This window comes from Panulirus ornatus, chromosome 1, assembly GCF_036320965.1.
Source record: "Panulirus ornatus isolate Po-2019 chromosome 1, ASM3632096v1, whole genome shotgun sequence".
Taxonomy (NCBI): domain Eukaryota; kingdom Metazoa; phylum Arthropoda; class Malacostraca; order Decapoda; family Palinuridae; genus Panulirus; species Panulirus ornatus.
Genome location: NC_092224.1, coordinates 38339952 through 38361848, shown reverse-complemented (window position 1 = coordinate 38361848; position 21897 = coordinate 38339952). Strand labels below are relative to the sequence as shown.

Below are 21897 nucleotides of genomic sequence, written 5' to 3'. Positions count from 1 at the left end.
AAACTTTTCACTGCTTATATCAACTTACCTCCTATAGCATGTACTCTTGATACCTTCCACAAAGCATCTCTATCAACTCTATCATATGCTTTCTCCAGATCCATAAATGCTACATACAAATCCATTTGTTTTTCTGATATTTCTCATATACATTCTTCAAAACAAACACCTGATCCACACATCCTCCACCACTTCTGAACCACACTGCTCTTTCCCAATCTGATGCTCTGTACATGCCTTTACCCTCTCAATCAATACCCTCCGATACGGTTTCCCAGGAATACTCAACAAACTTATACCTCTGTAATTGAACACTCACCTTTATCCCCTTTACCTTTGTACAGTGGCATTATGCATGCATTCCGCCAATCCTCAGGCACCTCACCATGAACCATACATGCAGTGAATATCCTCACCAACCAGTCAACAACACAGTCACCCGCTTTTTTAATAAATTCCATAGCTACCATCCAAACCCTCCCCTTGCCAGCTTTCATCTTCCATAAAGTTTCACTACCTATTTTCTGTTTATCAAATCATTCTCCCTGACCCTCTCGCTTCGCACACCACCTCGACCAAAACATCTAATATTTGCCTCTCTATCATCAAACACATTCAACAAACCTTCAAAATACTCACTTCATCTCCCTCTCACTTCACTACTTTGTTATTGCCTCCCCATTTGTATGTATGTATATTATGGTCGTACCTGTAGACAGTTCTTATCTCAAGTTAAATGTACAGTACACTCATCAGAAAATGCCGAAGAATCTAAAATCATATCTTCATGAAACCTCATATTTGAACAGACACATACGGATATACTTCAAGGGATGACGTCATACATCAATAACAGATATCAAGACTCCTTTTGCATATTATCAAGCCTAGATCCATAGATCTGACACGAAGCCAAGATTATTTAGTAGAGATGTTAGAAATAGGTCTCGTATAAATGTACAGGAAATGAACAAATGTATCTAGAAATTATATCTTGTAAATGATCAATTGGTTCATTTGAAAAACATGAAACTCTTGCCTGTAGAGAATTCCCAGACGTAGGTCCAGGCGACGTAGATGAAGCCTCGTAGAAGTAGAGGGACGGTAGAGTGGTAGCGACGGTAGATCCTCTCAATCACCAGACTCCCCACGCCGTAGATGAAGAGCGACCACACGCTGGTACAACCTGCCGAGGACCAGCGTCACCGTCACTACTACAACAGCTACAACAGCTACAACAGGACACAGGTACTCAAGCTACCAGGAGCTCGAGTGTACCACTCTGGTCTGAACATAAGCATCGGTCATGGTCGCCCTCGAGACTTATAGATAAGGGATGAAATGGTGGCACTCACACGCCTGTAGACATCCTATTTCGATACGATATCTCTCCTCTCACTACCATCTCATTCCTCATTCCTAGTGTCTCTGTACAGCTTAAACGTGAAGGCATCCACACGACTTACCTTGTTCGTTAAGATATAAGACAAGGTAACCCGTTATAGATGGTGTCTAACTTTACCACTAATAGCAGTTGGTTTTTATGCCTTATTTACTCTTAATACTGTTCAAAGATCTGCTCGTTTTAAGCGTTCCATCCATCTTCCTTGCGTTTTATTTAAGCCATTTGCGTATAGAGCTTTGGTGACTTCCTTTATGATTCCTTTAGTTACTTCCTTTATGATTTCACTGGTTACCCTATCATGCCACTGTATTCCTAGACCGCTTCATAGTTCTATAAATTCATGAATTCTGATTTTCATTTCATAAAATTTCATATTCGTAGCATGTATTAGATATGAACAGACTAAAAATGCACGCGAAGGAATTCTGGTGTCCGTCTGACACTCAAAATAACGATTATAAGCCCATGAATTAGTTGGCCTTCAAGCGTTCATATATTTAATTTTCAAAAGAGCGAAAATTTGTCTTAATCATCCCAAATTTTCGGAGTGTTACATCCTGTTCCAGTACGAAATCTCCTCTTACTTCTATCTCATCCCTCATTCCTTGTGGCTCTTAAACGTGAAGGCTTTGTACCTCACACATTCCTTATCATTCTTTTCAGTGACTAATTCATGTCTATTACTCTCATTTGCCATTGAAAACTATATCATCAGCACAATGTAGACCAAGAAACCTTGTTTCTTATTCATCTAAATTCATTCTTTTTCATGTCACCAATTGTTGCTTTCATAAATAGAATCCATGAAGCATGCAAACATGATTCACTTTAAAACAGGATTGTAATACACACGTAAATCAAAAGATAATTTGGTCATAAATAAACATGTATATGAACCTTCAACATGTCACGATCATTTACCTTTACATGAGTAAGAAATGTAAAATTAATTCGTTTCATTCTTCATACATGTCTATACTCTTCCTCCTTAAGAAATATTCAGACTCCTGGCACACCTATATCAACACACACACACACACACACACACACACACACACACACACAACTCACGCATGTGCTTGTCCAAAACGTGGGAATATCCAGTCCACTTTGATCTTAAGCTCTCTTATGATTATTGTTCACTAATTACTGTTGATCGTCCTTGGTCTGTGATATCTGTAATGCCTCAAGTGTGTATTTGCAGCCGAAAGGCTGCCTTAATTCAAGAAACCATTCTTCATCTACTTCATTTCTTATTTATAAACACACACACACACACACACACACACACACACACACACACACACACACACACACACACACACACACACACACACACACACACACACACACACAAAATTAATCATTCACTAAATGTATCAAAAATATACCACGCTAAAACATGCTTCACGCTAGACGTGATAGATCCCGCATAAGTAAACCAAACTCTAAAAGACATTTATCAATACGACGCATCAGATTAAAAAAGAGAGAGGAAAGATCGAAGAAAAATATATATCTGGACGCGAAATTAACGGAAAGACTGAAAGAGGGGCAGCAGATGTAAAACTGAATTAGGAAAATGATACCACACCTGTAACGAGAAAATTCTGGGTTAGTAGATTTACCCTCGTCTCTCACACCTGTGGCATAGCCACACCTCACGTCTGTGTACGTGTGGCATAGCCACACCTCACGTCTGTGTACGTGTGGCATAGCCATACCTCACGTCTGTGTACGTGTGGCATAGCCACACCTCACCTTTGTGTAGATGTGGCATAGCCTCTCTTATTCTATCCACACCCACCTTACGTCTGTGTACATTCTCACTGGTTCCAGAAGTGCATTACATAGTGGAGGGCTTCAGGATACATTGACAATCGGAAACAGAAAGTCACCTCAGCAGTAAAAGCTGAGTTCAACCCCAAGCTGTTGGTAATGTTTCGTGTGCGTATCAACCGCCCACAGATGCAGAATAACTGTTGGTAATAAGTAACATTGTGTATGGTAGTCACCCATCTATGCTAGAGGGTTCAGGTTATTGAATATCATGAATAACAATTGACCATTTAATCATCAGGAATGAATATCCTAATCTGAAAGAGAAACACGCACAAGTAGGTCCAATATGAGATGGATCAATTCTGAATTAATTCAAAACATCAGTGAAATTAGGTTTCGAGGGGTGCAATAAGAAGTGATTAAGCGTCAAATGTACACCTGTGGGAACCAGTGAACTCTAAGTGGCTAGAGGGTGACCTGTGCAGCAGCATTAGAGCCAGAATTTTCCATGATGCTCATGTAAAATTTTGACCTGCCAATCCTTAGTCTAGCACGAGCTCTTGTAAACAAACGGCCTTTTTGACCACTTATGTAAGAAACAGAGAAACAACAAAGGAAGGAAAAATGAATGTTATCGGATGAAAGTAGCGTTAGGGCCAAGCCTGTTAATGAACATTCAGAATCACACAAACTGCTGATGTCAGTTTGTGGAGCAAAGGTATGTAATTAACGTAAGCTGGGACCAGGGTTCTGTAATGAATACAACAGCATATCTAGAGTTGTTAATAATCTTTCTTATGTTCTCTAATTTTCTCAGTATCATCCCACCATTAGGTAGGTACTCTAACGCCAGTCGTCCAAAGTTTTGCATCATCAGAGATCTACAAAAAAGAGAGGAAAAAAAAAGAACTGCATCACAAAACTAGGATGATATGTAAAAACGCAAACAAAATATGTAAAGGAAACACACTTGGATAATACACAGTACAAAGCATATGAAAATAAGGGAAAACACTAAAAGAGAAACAAATTACCAGTATCATGAAGGATAGCATAAGTTGCAATCTAAATTCAAAATATGGAAATATAGATATAGAAAAACAATATCAAACGAGGTAGGAATATAGAACATCCATCACTAAATAAGGTGAATAAGGGCAAGTGAGACCGTTATTGTCCGGTTGTGGAGCTGAGGTCATGTTGGGCTCGTCTGATTCTCTCTGACCTTCGTAACGCAGGACCGGGTTTGGTCAGTACTGCTTTCCTCCCGTCCAGAAACGGCGGACTCAGTAGCTGGTAGCGGGTCAATGGCGTGTCCCATCTTTAGTACATATAATCTTGTTAGAACTACTATTCCTTCAAACATACCCATTCTTGCTTTCCTAGATAACGTTCTCTCTTACCACACCTTCTTCATCGTTCCCAGAATCTTCATTCGCTCCCCCACCGAATGACTCACTTCCGTTCCCATGGTCCATTCGCTCTCATATCCAATCACAGATATCTAACACTTTCTAAGTTACCATTCCTACACTTCCTAAGTTACCATTTTTGCCACTTCCTAAGTTACCATTCCTACACTTCCTAAGTTACCATTTTTGCCACTTCCTAAGTTATCATTCCTAACACTTTCTAAGTTACCATTTTTGCCACTTCCTAAGTTACCATTCCTACACTTCCTAAGTTACCATTCTTACCACTTCCTAAGTTACCATTCCTACACTTCCTAAGTTACCATTCCTACCACTTCTTAAGTTACCATTCCTACACTTCCTAAGTTACCATTCCTACCACTTATTAGTTACCATTCCTACCACTTATTAGTTACCATTCCTACACTTCCTAAGTTACCATTCCTACACTTCCTAAGTTACCATTTTTGCCACTTCCTAAGTTACCATTCTACCACTTATTAAGTTACCATTCCTACCACTTATTAGTTACCATTCCTACCACTTCCTAAGTTACCGTTCCTACCACTTATTAAGTTACCATTCCTACCACTTCCTAAGTTACCATTTTTGCCACTTCCTAAGTTATCATTCCTAACACTTTCTAAGTTACCATTCCTACCACTTATTAGTTACCATTCCTACCACTTATTAAGTTACCATTCTTACCACTTCCTAAGTTACCATTCTTACCACTTCCTAAGTTACCATTCCTACCACTTCTTAAGTTACCATTCTACCACTTATTAAGTTACCATTCTACCACTTATTAAGTTACCATTCTTACCACTTCCTAAGTTACCATTCCTACACTTCCTAAGTTACCATTTTTGCCACTTCCTAAGTTATCATTCCTAACACTTTCTAAGTTACCATTCTACCACTTATTAAGTTACCATTCCTACCACTTCCTAAGTTACCATTCCTACCACTTCTTAAGTTACCATTCCTACCACTTCCTAAGTTACCATTCCTACCACTTATTAAGTTACCATTCCTACCACTTCTTAAGTTACCATTCCTACACTTCCTAAGTTACCATTCCTACCACTTCCTAAGTTACCATTTTTGCCACTTCCTAAGTTACCATTCTACCACTTATTAAGTTACCATTCCTACCACTTATTAGTTACCATTCCTACCACTTCCTAAGTTACCATTCTTACCACTTCCTAAGTTACCATTTTTGCCACTTCCTAAGTTACCATTCCTACCACTTCCTAAGTTACCATTCTTACCACTTCCTAAGTTACCGTTCCTACCACTTATTAGTTACCATTCCTACACTTCCTAAGTTACCATTCCTACCACTTATTAGTTACCATTCCTACACTTCCTAAGTTACCATTTTTGCCACTTCCTAAGTTACCATTCCTACCACTTCCTAAGTTATCATTCCTAACACTTTCTAAGTTACCATTCCTACCACTTCCTAAGTTACCATTCCTACCACTTCCTAAGTTACCGTTCCTACCACTTATTAGTTACCATTCCTACACTTCCTAAGTTACCATTTTTGCCACTTCCTAAGTTACCATTCTTACCACTTCCTAAGTTATCATTCCTAACACTTTCTAAGTTACCATTCTACCACTTATTAAGTTACCATTCTACCACTTATTAAGTTACCATTCTACCACTTATTAAGTTACCATTCTACCACTTATTAAGTTACCATTCTACCACTTATTAAGTTACCATTCTACCACTTATTAAGTTACCATTCTACCACTTATTAAGTTACCATTCTACCACTTATTAAGTTACCATTCTACCACTTATTAAGTTACCATTCTACCACTTATTAAGTTACCATTCTACCACTTATTAAGTTACCATTCTACCACTTATTAAGTTACCATTCTACCACTTATTAAGTTACCATTCTACCACTTATTAAGTTACCATTCTACCACTTATTAAGTTACCATTCCTACCACTTCCTAAGTTACCATTTTTGCCACTTCCTAAGTTACCATTCCTACACTTCCTAAGTTACCGTTCCTACCACTTCCTAAGTTACCATTTTTGCCACTTCCTAAGTTACCATTTTTGCCACTTCCTAAGTTACCATTTTTGCCACTTCCTAAGTTACCATTCTTACCACTTCCTAAGTTACCGTTCCTACCACTTCCTAAGTTACCATTTTTGCCACTTCCTAAGTTACCATTCTTACCACTTCCTAAGTTACCATTCTACCACTTATTAAGTTACCATTCTACCACTTATTAAGTTACCATTCTTACCACTTCCTAAGTTACCATTCTTACCACTTCCTAAGTTATCATTCCTAACACTTTCTAAGTTACCATTCTTACCACTTCCTAAGTTACCATTCCTACCACTTCCTAAGTTATCATTCCTAACACTTTCTAAGTTACCATTCCTACCACTTATTAGTTACCATTCCTACCACTTATTAAGTTACCATTCCTACCACTTCCTAAGTTACCATTCTTACCACTTCCTAAGTTACCATTTTTGCCACTTCCTAAGTTACCATTCTACCACTTATTAAGTTACCATTCTACCACTTATTAAGTTACCATTCTACCACTTATTAAGTTACCATTCTACCACTTATTAAGTTACCATTCTACCACTTATTAAGTTACCATTCTACCACTTATTAAGTTACCATTCTACCACTTATTAAGTTACCATTCTACCACTTATTAAGTTACCATTCTACCACTTATTAAGTTACCATTCTACCACTTATTAAGTTACCATTCTACCACTTATTAAGTTACCATTCTACCACTTATTAAGTTACCATTCTACCACTTATTAAGTTACCATTCTACCACTTATTAAGTTACCATTCCTACACTTCCTAAGTTACCATTCCTACCACTTCCTAAGTTACCGTTCCTACCACTTATTAAGTTACCATTCCTACACTTCCTAAGTTACCGTTCCTACCACTTATTAAGTTACCATTCTACCACTTATTAAGTTACCATTCTACCACTTATTAAGTTACCATTCCTACACTTCCTAAGTTACCATTTTTGCCACTTCCTAAGTTACCGTTCCTACCACTTCCTAAGTTATCATTCCTAACACTTTCTAAGTTACCATTCTACCACTTATTAAGTTACCATTCTACCACTTATTAAGTTACCATTCTACCACTTATTAAGTTACCATTCCTACCACTTCCTAAGTTATCATTCCTAACACTTTCTAAGTTACCATTCCTACACTTCCTAAGTTACCGTTCCTACCACTTCCTAAGTTACCATTCCTACCACTTCCTAAGTTACCATTTTTGCCACTTCCTAAGTTACCATTTTTGCCACTTCCTAAGTTACCGTTCCTACCACTTATTAGTTACCATTCCTACACTTCCTAAGTTACCGTTCCTACCACTTATTAGTTACCATTCCTACCACTTCCTAAGTTACCGTTCCTACCACTTCCTAAGTTACCATTCCTACCACTTATTAGTTACCATTCCTACACTTCCTAAGTTACCGTTCCTACCACTTATTAGTTACCATTCCTACACTTCCTAAGTTACCATTCCTACCACTTATTAGTTACCATTCCTACCACTTATTAAGTTACCATTCCTACCACTTATTAGTTACCATTCCTACACTTCCTAAGTTACCATTCTTACCACTTCCTAAGTTACCGTTCCTACCACTTATTAAGTTACCATTCTACCACTTATTAAGTTACCATTCTACCACTTATTAAGTTACCATTCTACCACTTATTAAGTTACCATTCTACCACTTATTAAGTTACCATTCTACCACTTATTAAGTTACCATTCTTACCACTTCCTAAGTTACCATTCTACCACTTATTAAGTTACCATTCTACCACTTATTAAGTTACCATTCTACCACTTATTAAGTTACCATTCCTACACTTCCTAAGTTACCATTTTTGCCACTTCCTAAGTTACCATTCCTACCACTTCTTAAGTTACCATTCTACCACTTATTAAGTTACCATTCTACCACTTATTAAGTTACCATTCTACCACTTATTAAGTTACCATTCCTACCACTTCTTAAGTTACCATTCCTACCACTTCTTAAGTTACCATTCTTACCACTTCCTAAGTTACCGTTCCTACCACTTCCTAAGTTACCATTCTACCACTTATTAAGTTACCATTCCTACACTTCCTAAGTTACCATTCCTACCACTTCCTAAGTTACCATTCTACCACTTATTAAGTTACCATTCTACCACTTATTAAGTTACCATTCTACCACTTATTAAGTTACCATTCTACCACTTATTAAGTTACCATTCTACCACTTATTAAGTTACCATTCTACCACTTATTAAGTTACCATTCTACCACTTATTAAGTTACCATTCTACCACTTATTAAGTTACCATTCCTACCACTTATTAGTTACCATTCCTACCACTTATTAAGTTACCATTCTACCACTTATTAAGTTACCATTCTACCACTTATTAAGTTACCATTCTACCACTTATTAAGTTACCATTCTACCACTTATTAAGTTACCATTCTACCACTTATTAAGTTACCATTCCTACACTTCCTAAGTTACCATTTTTGCCACTTCCTAAGTTACCATTCTACCACTTATTAAGTTACCATTCTACCACTTATTAAGTTACCATTCCTACACTTCCTAAGTTACCATTCCTACCACTTCCTAAGTTATCATTCCTAACACTTTCTAAGTTACCATTCCTACCACTTCCTAAGTTATCATTCCTAACACTTTCTAAGTTACCATTCTTACCACTTCCTAAGTTACCATTCTACCACTTATTAAGTTACCATTCCTACCACTTATTAAGTTACCATTCTACCACTTATTAAGTTACCATTCCTACCACTTCCTAAGTTACCATTTTTGCCACTTCCTAAGTTATCATTCCTAACACTTTCTAAGTTACCATTCCTACACTTCCTAAGTTACCGTTCCTACCACTTCCTAAGTTATCATTCCTAACACTTTCTAAGTTACCATTCCTACCACTTCTTAAGTTACCATTCTACCACTTATTAAGTTACCATTCTTACCACTTCCTAAGTTACCATTCCTACCACTTCCTAAGTTACCATTTTTGCCACTTCCTAAGTTACCGTTCCTACCACTTATTAGTTACCATTCCTACACTTCCTAAGTTACCATTCCTACACTTCCTAAGTTACCGTTCCTACCACTTATTAAGTTACCATTCTACCACTTATTAAGTTACCATTCCTACACTTCCTAAGTTACCATTCCTACCACTTCTTAAGTTACCATTCCTACACTTCCTAAGTTACCATTTTTGCCACTTCCTAAGTTATCATTCCTAACACTTTCTAAGTTACCATTCTTACCACTTCCTAAGTTACCGTTCCTACCACTTATTAAGTTACCATTCTACCACTTATTAAGTTACCATTCTACCACTTATTAAGTTACCATTCTTACCACTTCCTAAGTTACCATTTTTGCCACTTCCTAAGTTACCATTCTACCACTTATTAAGTTACCATTCCTACACTTCCTAAGTTACCGTTCCTACCACTTATTAGTTACCATTCCTACCACTTCTTAAGTTACCATTCCTACCACTTCCTAAGTTACCATTCCTAACACTTTCTAAGTTACCATTCTACCACTTATTAAGTTACCATTCTTACCACTTCCTAAGTTATCATTCCTAACACTTTCTAAGTTACCATTCCTACCACTTATTAGTTACCATTCCTACCACTTCCTAAGTTATCATTCCTAACACTTTCTAAGTTACCATTTTTGCCACTTCCTAAGTTACCATTCTACCACTTATTAAGTTACCATTCTTACCACTTCCTAAGTTACCATTTTTGCCACTTCCTAAGTTACCATTTTTGCCACTTCCTAAGTTACCATTCCTACACTTCCTAAGTTACCATTTTTGCCACTTCCTAAGTTACCATTCTTACCACTTCCTAAGTTACCGTTCCTACCACTTCCTAAGTTACCATTCCTACACTTCCTAAGTTACCGTTCCTACCACTTATTAGTTACCATTCCTACACTTCCTAAGTTACCGTTCCTACCACTTCCTAAGTTACCGTTCCTACCACTTCCTAAGTTACCATTCTACCACTTATTAAGTTACCATTCCTACCACTTCCTAAGTTACCGTTCCTACCACTTATTAAGTTACCATTCTACCACTTACTAAGTTACCATTTTTGCCACTTCCTAAGTTATCATTCCTAACACTTTCTAAGTTACCATTCTTACCACTTCCTAAGTTACCGTTCCTACCACTTATTAAGTTACCATTCCTACCACTTATTAAGTTACCATTCCTACCACTTCCTAAGTTACCATTTTTGCCACTTCCTAAGTTATCATTCCTAACACTTTCTAAGTTACCATTCTTACCACTTCCTAAGTTACCGTTCCTACCACTTCCTAAGTTACCATTCCTACCACTTATTAAGTTACCATTCCTACCACTTCCTAAGTTACCATTCCTACCACTTCTTAAGTTACCATTCCTACCACTCCCAAACTTACCATTCCTACCGTTTCCTAGTTCATTGCATTTGTTCCCCTTTCATGCCAGATATTATTCTGCTTCATCATGTCTTGACTCGAAGGTACTTCTTCTACCCAGCTCCATCAGGTCATAGGTTGTTAGTTTAGTATTTCACTTCCGTCCAAGTTATCAGCCTATGTTCTCCACACCCACAGACAGTGTGTAATATCCACAGGAGAATATGTGATGTTGCTGTTCTTCACAACGAATCTCTGAAGTTTATATGATATTCCATCCTATGTTATTCTTCCATTCGAAGTCTTATGCTGTGGTGTTCAATATGGAATCACGTTTTCTATCTATGTTCAGAGCTTTTTCATTATAATTGGTTCCTTTTAATTAGTCAGACTCTAATTCCCAGAATCACTTGAGCCTTTTAACCTGTCAAGTGATATCTAGAAACAACAAAACGACATATATGTTTCTGCATCATTCACGTCTGATGTCTCGCGTGAAAATCTGTTTCTTCAGCATCAAGTTCTGTTTCCCTGTATCACTATAGACTTTGCAGAACTCATACATCACTGGCCAAGACCACATTAAGGCTTATTGGGTCTTGTATTCTCTTCCACCACAGTCGAACCACGGGGCTTCTGGTACCGCTTTTGGACACTACGCATAATCTGTAAGTACTGGTATGAGGGCCCAAGTATATTTGTAATATATGGACACACGTACACACACACACACACACACACACACACACACACACACACACACACACACACACACATGTGAGTGTTCAAATTACAGAGGCATTTGTTTGTTGAGTATTCCTGGAAAATTATATGGGAGAGTATTGATTGAGAGGGTAAAGGCATGTACAAAGCATCAGATTGGGGAAGAGCAGTGTGGTTTCAGAAGTGGTAGAGGATGTGTGGATCAGGTTAGAGGATGTGTGGATCAGGTGTCTGCTTTGAAGAATGTATGTGAGAAATACTTAGAAAAACAGATGGATTTGTATGTAGCGTTTATGGATCTGGAGAAGGTATATGATAGAGTTTATAGAGATGCCCTGTGGAAAGTATTAAGAGTAAATGGTGTGGGAGGCAAGTTGCTAGAAGCAGTGAAATCTTTTTATCGAGAATGTAAGGCATGTGTACGAGTAGGAAGAGAGGAATGTGATTGGTTCTCATTGAATGTCGGTTTGCGGCAGGGGTGCTTGGTGTCTCCATAGTTGTTTAATTTTTTTATGGATGGGGTGGTTAGGGAGGTGAATGCAAGAGTTTTGGAGAGAGGGGCAAGCATGCAGTCTGTTGTGGATGAGAGAGCTTGGGAAGTGAGTCAGTTGTTCGCTGATGATACAACACCAGTTGCTGATTCGGGTGAGAAACTGCAGAAGCTGGTGACTGAGTTTGGTAAAGTGTGTAAAAGAAGAACGCTGAGAGTAAATGCGAATAAGAGCAAGGTTATTAGGTACAGTAGGGTTGAGGGACAAGTCAATTGGAAGGCAATTTTGAATGGGGAAAAAATGGAGGAGGTGAAGTGCTTTAGACATCTGAAAGTGGATTTGGCAGTGGATGGAACCATGGAATCGGAAGTGAATCACAGGGTGGGGGAGGGGGCGAAAGTTCCGGGAGCGGTGAAGAATGTGTGGAAGGCGAGAACATTATCTCGGAAATCAAAAATGGGTATGTTTGAAGGAACAGTGATTTCAACAATGTTATATGGTTGCGAGGCGTGGGCTATAGATAGGGTTGTTCGGTGGAGGGTGGATGTTTTGGAAATGAGATGTTTGAAGACAATATGTGGTGTGAAGTGGTTTGATCGAGTGAGCTATGAAAAGGTAAGAGTGATGAGTGGTAATATAAAGAGTGTGGTTGAGAGAGCAGAAGAGGGTGCTTTGAAATGGTTTGGTCACATAGAGAGAATGAGTGAGAAAAGATTGACCAAGAGGATATACGTGTCAGAGGTTGAGGGAACGAGGAGAAGTGGGAGACCAAATTGGAGGTGGAAGGATGGAGTGAAAAAGATTTTGAGCGATTGGGGCCTGAACATGCAGGAGGGTGAAAGGAGTGCAAGGAATAGAGTGAATTGGAATGATGTGGTATACCGGAGTCGATGTGCTGTCAATGGATTGAACCAGGACATGTGAAGCGTCTGGAGTAATCCATGGAAAGTTTTGTGGGGCCTGGATGTGGAAAGGGAGCTGTGGTTTCAGTGCATTATACATGACAGCTAGAGACTGAGTGTGAACGAATGTAGATTTTTTTGTAGATTCCTAATGATGCCTCCGGGAAAGCGAAAGCTTGACTGAAATAAGATGGATAATTTTGGATAGCTAGTGTTTGAGCATCCACCTAATAGTAGAATAATAATGAGAAAATTAGGCAACATAAAAAAAAGAGGATTAATATCTCTAAAAATGCTGCCGTATTTGTTTGATGTTATATATCTATCAAATGAAGCAAATAAACATTCTAGGGTATCATCTGAGACCGTGAGAGCAGGAATGATTATACAATGGAGTGCTACCATATAATGGTGTGTATTACTCATGTTGAGACAATAACCAATGTTTTTATTCTGTTATCCTCCTCCAGGCAGAAGAATCTCCAGGTTCCTCAACAACCCAGGTAAGTTCTTCTCTACGGGCTCTTCCGTCAAAATCCACATTTCTGTCATGGGAACTCTGACGTGGATGTAAACACACACTCTGGTCTCCCATTAGTTAGAGTGGCTTGATCAACGTCTCCCACGTTAGCAAGGTACAATCAGGAGCAAACGAAGAAAGGCCGCATCCACTCATATGCATTCTCCAGCTGTCATGTGTGGTGCGCCGTGTCCACAGCTCCTATCCACAACTAAGGATCACAGGCATTTCCATGGTTTAATCACGGCGCTTCACATGCCCTGGTTCAGTCCATACAGCAAGTTGACCCCTAAATACCATGTCGTTCCAGTTTATCCCGTGCACGATTTCCATCCTCCTGCATGATCAGGCCTCGATCGGCAAATCTCTAATTCAGTCTCCCCGTTTTCCTTGTGACCTGAACTTTTGATACATATATCCTCTTTGTCAACGCAACCTTCACTCATTTTTCCATTTTTCCTAACCATTTCAGTTCACCCAACCACACACTTTTCATTACCAAATTTCTATCTTACCCTTCCATTTCTTACTCAATCAAACTACGTCACACTACATATCGTCCTCAAATATTTCATTTTCAACATATCCATATTCCTCCGCACAGCCTTATCTATAGCCCATTCCTCGCTACCATATAGCATTGCTGGGACTAATATTCTCTCAAACAGGTCTATTTTTTCCCTCCCAGATAACGATTTCTCTTTCCATATATTCTTCAGCGCTCCCAGAACCTTCGCCTCCTCACCAACCCCATGATTCATAACCGCTTCCACTGATCCATTTGCTACTGTGTCCACTTTTTCTTTTTCATTTGCACTCACATTTCAATTGGTTAAACTTCCCAGCCTTATCCAGTGTCGCCTTTGTCTTGGCTAAGATACCGACCAGTGTTCCAGGTGACTCCTCATGGTACATAGAAACTCTTTCCGGAGGAAAAAACAAATATAATCTCGTTTTCTCTCGCGCAACAACGCAATATTCTCACCATCTGGTGAATTATGTAATAATAAGTTTCGATGCTTGATGATGTATAGGTATTGATCTCATTGTTTTAGAATACGGAAAGATAGACCTCGCGTGATACCTTAGAAATATTTTGAATGTCTTCGATATTTCTTATTATCTTTTCCCCTCACCAGATGTGACTAAATTATATGGTATTCGAAAGAAGAATTCACGTAGGCAGGACTCATTTTGCTGTAGATTTATGTATATATCTTCAATGAAATCTTTTCAGTATATTTCCCATTAATTTCATGAAATAGATGGTAGTACAGGAGATATGGAGACAGTTATATTTTCTTGGTTTGCTAGTAGGATATTTGTGTCTAACTGTAAGACGGTCGCAGTGCTCATACACAGATCTCAGTCCGCAGCCACCAACACGACCGGCTCTGAGTTCATCGTGAGTGTCCTGCGAGCAGTGTGTAACCTCAACAGAAGCGGATTAGAATGGTCCAGCCTTATGTGTAAGTTGTTCGAGTGAGAATTGGTTATTGTTGAGCATGAGTTGTCCCCTCTAGAGTGTGAGTTGTGTCCTCTGGAAAGTAAGGTGTCTACTCCTGAGTGTGATTAGGCTATTCTCAAGTGTGAATTGTCCACATTCGTTGAAATTGTCTAAAGTTAAGTGTAATTTCATCACTCTCAAGAGTAAACCTCCCACTCACGAGAGTGGTTTATCCACTCTTTGAGTGAAGGTTGTTTACCCTTAAGTCGACAATGTCTTCTATTAAGTGTGGCTGATTGATTCTCGAGGGTGAGTTGACTCTGAGTTGCTCTCACTCGGGTGAAATGAGATGTCAACTCTTCTGAGTGTCCACCCCTTAAGTATGAGTTGTCAGTCTCCAGTGTGAGTTGTCTATCCTGGACGTGAGCATCCTATCCTTAGTGTGCGTTATCTATCCTAGATAGTGTATCATCTCACCTTACATGAGGCTGTCTAGCCTTAGATGTCACTTACCCACTCAAAATATAACATTTCATTCGTTGACTTGATCATAAATGTAAGTTATCCCTGTCGTAAGAGCAAGCCATGATTTCCTCTGTGTGTTATCATCGTCTGTTCTGGGCTGCTAATGTAGAATCCTGAAGACATCGACAAGGCTGCTACCCGCATACAAGATGATATCATTCAAAACTTCCTTCTATATGGTAAATTCAGATGAATGAAGGCCTACATAACTTGATAGATCAAGATTATCAAGACTTTGACCATTTTGAATACTTGTATTAGATCACCTCTTAACCCTATCTTTTCTTCGCTGAATAGATTCAAGTCGTGTAATCTAATCTCGTAGTATTTGTTTCTCAGTCCGGGAATCATCTTGGTAGCTCGACGCTGTATTCTCTCCATTCTGTCTGTCTTTTCTTCAGGTAGGGTGACCTAAACTGAATCAAATGTTCAAGATGTGGATGAACCAATGAGTTCTAAAGAGTAAAGATGATTTCCCTAGACGTAGATTCAAAGGCTCTGCCTATGAAACCAAGAATTTTGTTTACTCTTTTCATTGTTTCTTTGCACTGTTTATATGGATTTAGGTCACCAGAGATTATCACAACCAAGTCTTTTTCTTCATTTACCTTTTGCAGTTCGACAGAATCTATACTGGAGCTTCCCTTTTCGTTTTTACCACCAATATGAAAAAGTTTTACATATCGATGTTAAAATTGATTGCCACTTATGATCCCAGTTCATCAGTGTGTCTGTTTCAGTTTAAAGCTGTAGACGTCCTAAGACTGATCCCTGTGGGACACAGCTTACTGCGTCTAACCATTTCGAGGTTTGACCATTACTCACAACTCTTTGTTCACAAAAGTCTTGGGAAGGAGTCTTCCTTTAAGCTAGAGAGAGAGGGAGAGAGAGAGAGAGAGAGAGAGAGAGAGAGAGAGAGAGAGAGAGAGAGAGAGAGAGAGAGAGAGAGAGAGAGAGAGAGAGAGAGAGAGAGAGAGAGAGAGAGAGAGAGAGAGAGAGAGAGAGAGAGAGGTTAAGACTTTCCTAATAACCTTATGATGTCCTCAAAAGCACCAATGAACTCAGCCTAATTGTTCTCCTTCTAAAGCCGGACGGGAACTACCTCTCACCGAGGAACTTCACTCAGACAAGATGCCCGATGCTTTGCTACGATTCCGTAAGTTTTAAGCCTCCATAAAGTCCTTACTTACTGAAGCAGTTACTGCTAGATTCCCCAGAGCTCTGGTGTGACAGTAAACTTGGTTATCGAAAGATTTTCCTTCCATACCGTCCACTGATCTTACATATTATCTGATCTTACTCCTTGTGTTTCCATAATGGCTTCTTTTAAGTTCCATGTTTCATACACGAAGCTAGGAAGATAGAACTCTTCATAAACTACCCAGATTACCGATTATAACTGATGCATTAGTCTGTCTTGTCACACAAAAATGGTATTCTTAATGCACCATTTTGTGCACTTATCCTTACAAATCCCACAAGATTTGAGATACAATTTACCTTTCTTAAGATCAAACATATAAGATTAAGGTCATAAACTATAGTTCACATTTCTATCTTTAATCTTCAGCCATATGACGTCTGTTATTTGATACATCAACTACAGTTAACCATACGCTTGTATACCAGCTGTTGACAGCCATGATCAGTGACGTCAACTCTCCATGGTCCTGCCCTTGTAAAATAATCATTGCTAACTTTACCCACGTACATCATCATCTATGACCACCCATGCTTGTGTATAACGGCAGTTTTTAACCATGTCTTAGCTAGTTAAGTATTAATGATCACTCTATTATACCAACTTGTCTTAACTTTACTCGATAACAAATGCTTCTGGAATGAAAGACTTATCAATCACCATCTTTACACAGTGCGAGACATGAAGTATGAAGATGCTAACAACCTTTCACCAAAGGACACTCTACCCATAGAACCAAGGGCAGCTATGTCCTCTGATGACAACGATCCCTCACTCAGAATTCACTCACGATAGTAGATGCAAGGCACCCACGTGGGGGTAAGTAAACAGGATCTCGGAAAATCTTTGTTTGAATAGCTATCTGATTCCATTTTCCTTTCTTCAGAAACTCATGTTTCAGTAAAATTAGTGTTTGATTCTAATGTGATCAGGCTCTTGCCTTACAATATATATTCTAGGATAGGATTTCTCTGGTCCTCAGACTAAGGCGATTGTTAAGGTTAAGGGAGACTGTCCTATGGCCAGTTCAACAGACGTGTTCTCTTACAACGTGCGAAAATTACATACTTAACTGTTTTCTTTTAATTTGAATTTCTGTTCGCGTGTCATTATCTACTAGCCTTGCTTACAATCTTTATTGCACCTACTTGCCATCTTTACATTCCCTTCTTCAACTTCTCATATATTCTTGTAGGATATTTACTTATCATCATCACCATGATCATCATAATAATAATAATGATAATAATAATGATAATAATAATAATAAAATATTAATAATAATGATAATGATAATAATGACAATGATAATAGTAACAACAATAATAATGATGATAATAATCATTATTATTATGAACGATGTATTGCATTTCGGCAGCCGTTCAGCTGCAGGTATACAGTTCGCATAACGAATCAGTACAATATTGCATATTGCAATGCTGTTCATTGGTAACTGTAAAGTAAGCTCGAACATGTAACCATAACAAAAACGTATCTAATACACATTTACTATATCCCTCACAGGTCGGGAACAGCACTCATTCCACTTTGACTTCCAACTGTCTAGACTCGAACTTTCATCTGTCTGGCCACGAAGCTCCATCAAACTGACCTCTCATCCTCCTCCTCCACTTGACCTCTGAGCTTTATGCAATCTTCCTTATCAGCGCCTCCCTAGTGACCCCCTTCGGTTAACCTGTCTGACTTACGAACGTTACCGATATGACCTCTGGAATCTACCCCTCTGACGTCTACGGTTCTCCCAACCATCCCTCTGGAAAACGTTAGTCAGTCCTCTGAACACTATCTACCTTGCTGAACCTTTAGCTTGGCCCATCTGACTTATGAGCTCCATAGATCCATATTTATTCTGAGATCAATCTATCATATTACTGATCTCTGCTTGCTGAAATTTGCTCTAAACCCATGCAGTCTTTGAGCCTTTGTGCATTTCAACCCCATTGGTCTACTTTTATATTTCCATTCATCGAACTCCAAATCTCTGTCCATCAAGCATATGAGATCTGCTTACCTAGCTAGCTAGTGAGTTCCATCTATGTGCAATATGAGCTCCATCTATCAGATTGCTGAAATCTACCTTCCATCTCCTGAAATCTTATTTTGTTTACTTCTAAATTCAACCTGATCTTCGAACTCTGTCTTTCTGATCAAATAGGCACCAATCCTCATGAGCATTCAGTTCAGTCCATCTGTCCTGAGGTTTGACCTGAGTTCCAGTAACTGGCTGAGGAGTTTTCCCAACGACAGTCAAGATGTTATCAATGCTTGATGGATGTCATTATAATGGAATAATCTAAACAATGACAATGTATGAATATATTATAAATCATTAAAGCAAAATATCATAATGAATGACTATTCTTTCTCCAACCTATCAATATTTACGAGAGAAATCAATCAATATGTATAGAAACAATTAAACCGAAAATGAATTCATTGATAAACGAAGCTCAAGGGTAAAGGGGAAGAGTGGTTTGGAATGTCTTGGGAGTAAAGTCACGGGTTGGTGAGAGGACAACAGCAAAGGATGGAGTAGCACTACTCCTGAAGCAAATATTGTGAGAGTATGTGATAGAGTGTAAGAAAGTAAATTCTAGATTGATATGGGTAAAACTGAAAGTTGATGGAGAGAGATGGGTGATTATTGGTGCCTCTGCACCTGGTCATGAGAAGAAAGATCATGAGAGGCAAGTGTTTTGGTAGCAGCTGAGTGAGTGTATCAACAGCTTTGATCAACGAGACCGGGTTATAGTGTTGGATGATTTAAATGCGAAGGTGAGTAATGCGGCAGTTGAGGTTATAATTGGTGTACATCGGGTGTTAAGTGTTGTAAATGGAAATGGTGAGGAGCTTGTAGATTTGTGTGCTGAAAATGGACTGGTGATTAGGAGTACCTGGCTTATAAGGAGAGATATACATAAGTATACGTATGTAAGTGGGAGAGATGGCCAGAAGAGCGTTATTGGATTACGTGTTGATTGATAGGCATGTGAAGGAGAGACTTTTAGGTGTTAATGTGCTGAGAGGGGCAGTTGGAGGGATGTCTGATCATTATCTTGTGGAGGCGAAGGTGAAGATTTGTAGAGGTTTTCAGAAAAGAAGAGAGAACGTTGGGGTGAAGGGAGTGATGAGGGTAATTGAGCTTGGAAAGGAGACTTGTATGAGGAAGTACCAGGAGAGATTGAGTGTAGAATGGCAAAAGGTGAGAGCAAATGACGTAAGGGGAGTTGGGGAAGAATGGGGTGTATTTAGGGAAGCAGCGATGGCTTGCGCAAAGGATGCTTGTGGCATGAGAAAGGTGGGAGGTGGGCAGATTAGAAAAGGTAGTGAGTGGTGGGTTGAAGAAGTAAGATGAATAGTGAAAGAGAAAAGAGAGGCGTTTGGACGAATTTTGTAGGAAAGTAGTGCAAATGACTGGGAGATGTATAATAGAAAGCGGCAGGAGGTCAAGAGAAAGGTGCAAGAGGTGAATAAGAGGGTAAATGAGAGTTGGGGTGAGAGAGTATCATTAAATTTTAGGGACGATAAATAAATTTTTTGGAGGGAGGTAAATAAATTGCGTAAGACAAGAGAACAAATGGGAACATTGGTGAAGGGGGCTTATGGGGAAGTAATAACAAGTAATGGTGAAGTGAGAAGGTGATGGAGTGAGTATTTTGAAGGTTTGTTGAATGTGTTTGATGATAGAGTGGCAGATATAGGGTGTTTTGTTCGAGGTGGAGTGCTAAGTGACAGGGTCAGGAAGAGTGGTTTGGTACAGAGAAAAGATAGTGAAAGCTTTGCGAAAGATGAAAGCCGGCAAGGCGGCAGGCTTGGATGGTATTGCAGTGGAATTTTTTAAAAAAGGGGATGACTGGGTTGTTGATTGGTTGATAAGGATATTCAGTATATGTATGTTTCATTGTAAAGTGCCTGAGGATTGGCGGAATGTCCGCATAGTGCCATTACACAAAGGTAAAGGGGGTAAAGGTGAGTGTTCAAATTACAGAGGTATAAGTTTGTTGAGTATTCCTGGGAAATTATATGGGAGGGTATTGACTGATAGGATAAATGCATATACAGAGCCTCAGATTGTGGATGAACAGTGTGGTTTCAGAAGTGGTAGAGGATGTGCGGATCAGGTGTTTGCTTTGAAGAATGTATGTGAGAAACTTAGAAAAACAGTCGGATTTCTATGCAGCTCGTATAGATATGAAAAGGCATATGATAGGGTTGATAGAGATGCTTTCTGGAAGGTATTAAGAGTATATGGTGTGGGAGGTAAGTTGCTAGAAGCAGTGAAAAAGTTTTACCAAGGATGTAAGGCATATGTACGAGTAGGAAGAGAGGAAAGTGATTGGTTCCCAGTGAATGTCGGTTTGCGACAGGGGTGTGTGATGTCTCCATGGTTGTTTAATTTGTTTATGGTTGGGATGGTCAGAGAGGTGAATGCAAGAGTTTTGGGGAGAAGGGCAAGTATGCAGTCAGTTGTCGATGAAAAGGCTTGGGAAGTGAATAAGCTGTTGTTCGCTGATGACACAGGGCTGATGGCTGATTCAGGTGAGAAACTGCAGAATATGGTGACTGTGTTTGGTAAAGTGTGTGAAAGAAGAAAGCTGAGAGTAAATGTGAATAAGAGAAAGGTTATTGGGTTCAGTGAGGTCGAGGGACAAGTTAATTGGGAGGTAAGTTTGAATGGAGAAAAACTGGAGGAAGTGAAGTGTTTCAGATATCTGGGAGAGGATTTAGCAGCAGATGGAACCATGGAAGCGGAAGTGAGTCACAAGGTGGGGCAGGGGGCGAAGGTTCTGGGGGCGTTGAAGAATGTGTGGAAGACGAGAACGTTGTCTCGGAGAGCAAAAATGGGTATGTTTGAAGGAATAGTGGTTCCAACAATGTTATATAGTTGCGAGGCATGGGCTATAGGTAGGGTTGTGAGGAGGAGGGTGGATGTGA

General features: G+C 39.2%; 1 protein-coding gene and 1 long non-coding RNA gene across 2 annotated transcripts in view; one reads left to right on the top strand and one right to left on the bottom strand.

Annotated features, from left to right (window-relative positions):
* LOC139748721 (transmembrane protein 229B-like) overlaps window positions 1-21897 on the bottom strand; it is a 75213-nt gene that overhangs the window by 3143 nt on the left and 50173 nt on the right. The window contains exon 3 of the mRNA XM_071662086.1: window positions 1040-1186. Coding sequence (XP_071518187.1) covers window positions 1040-1186 — 147 coding nt within the window. The remainder of the gene's footprint in view (window positions 1-1039; window positions 1187-21897) is intronic.
* LOC139750504 (uncharacterized) lies at window positions 11749-19310 on the top strand. Its single transcript, XR_011713188.1, has 6 exons — window positions 11749-11800; window positions 13719-13751; window positions 15145-15237; window positions 16828-16896; window positions 17615-17760; window positions 18466-19310. It is a non-coding gene; the product is annotated as an uncharacterized lncRNA (long non-coding RNA).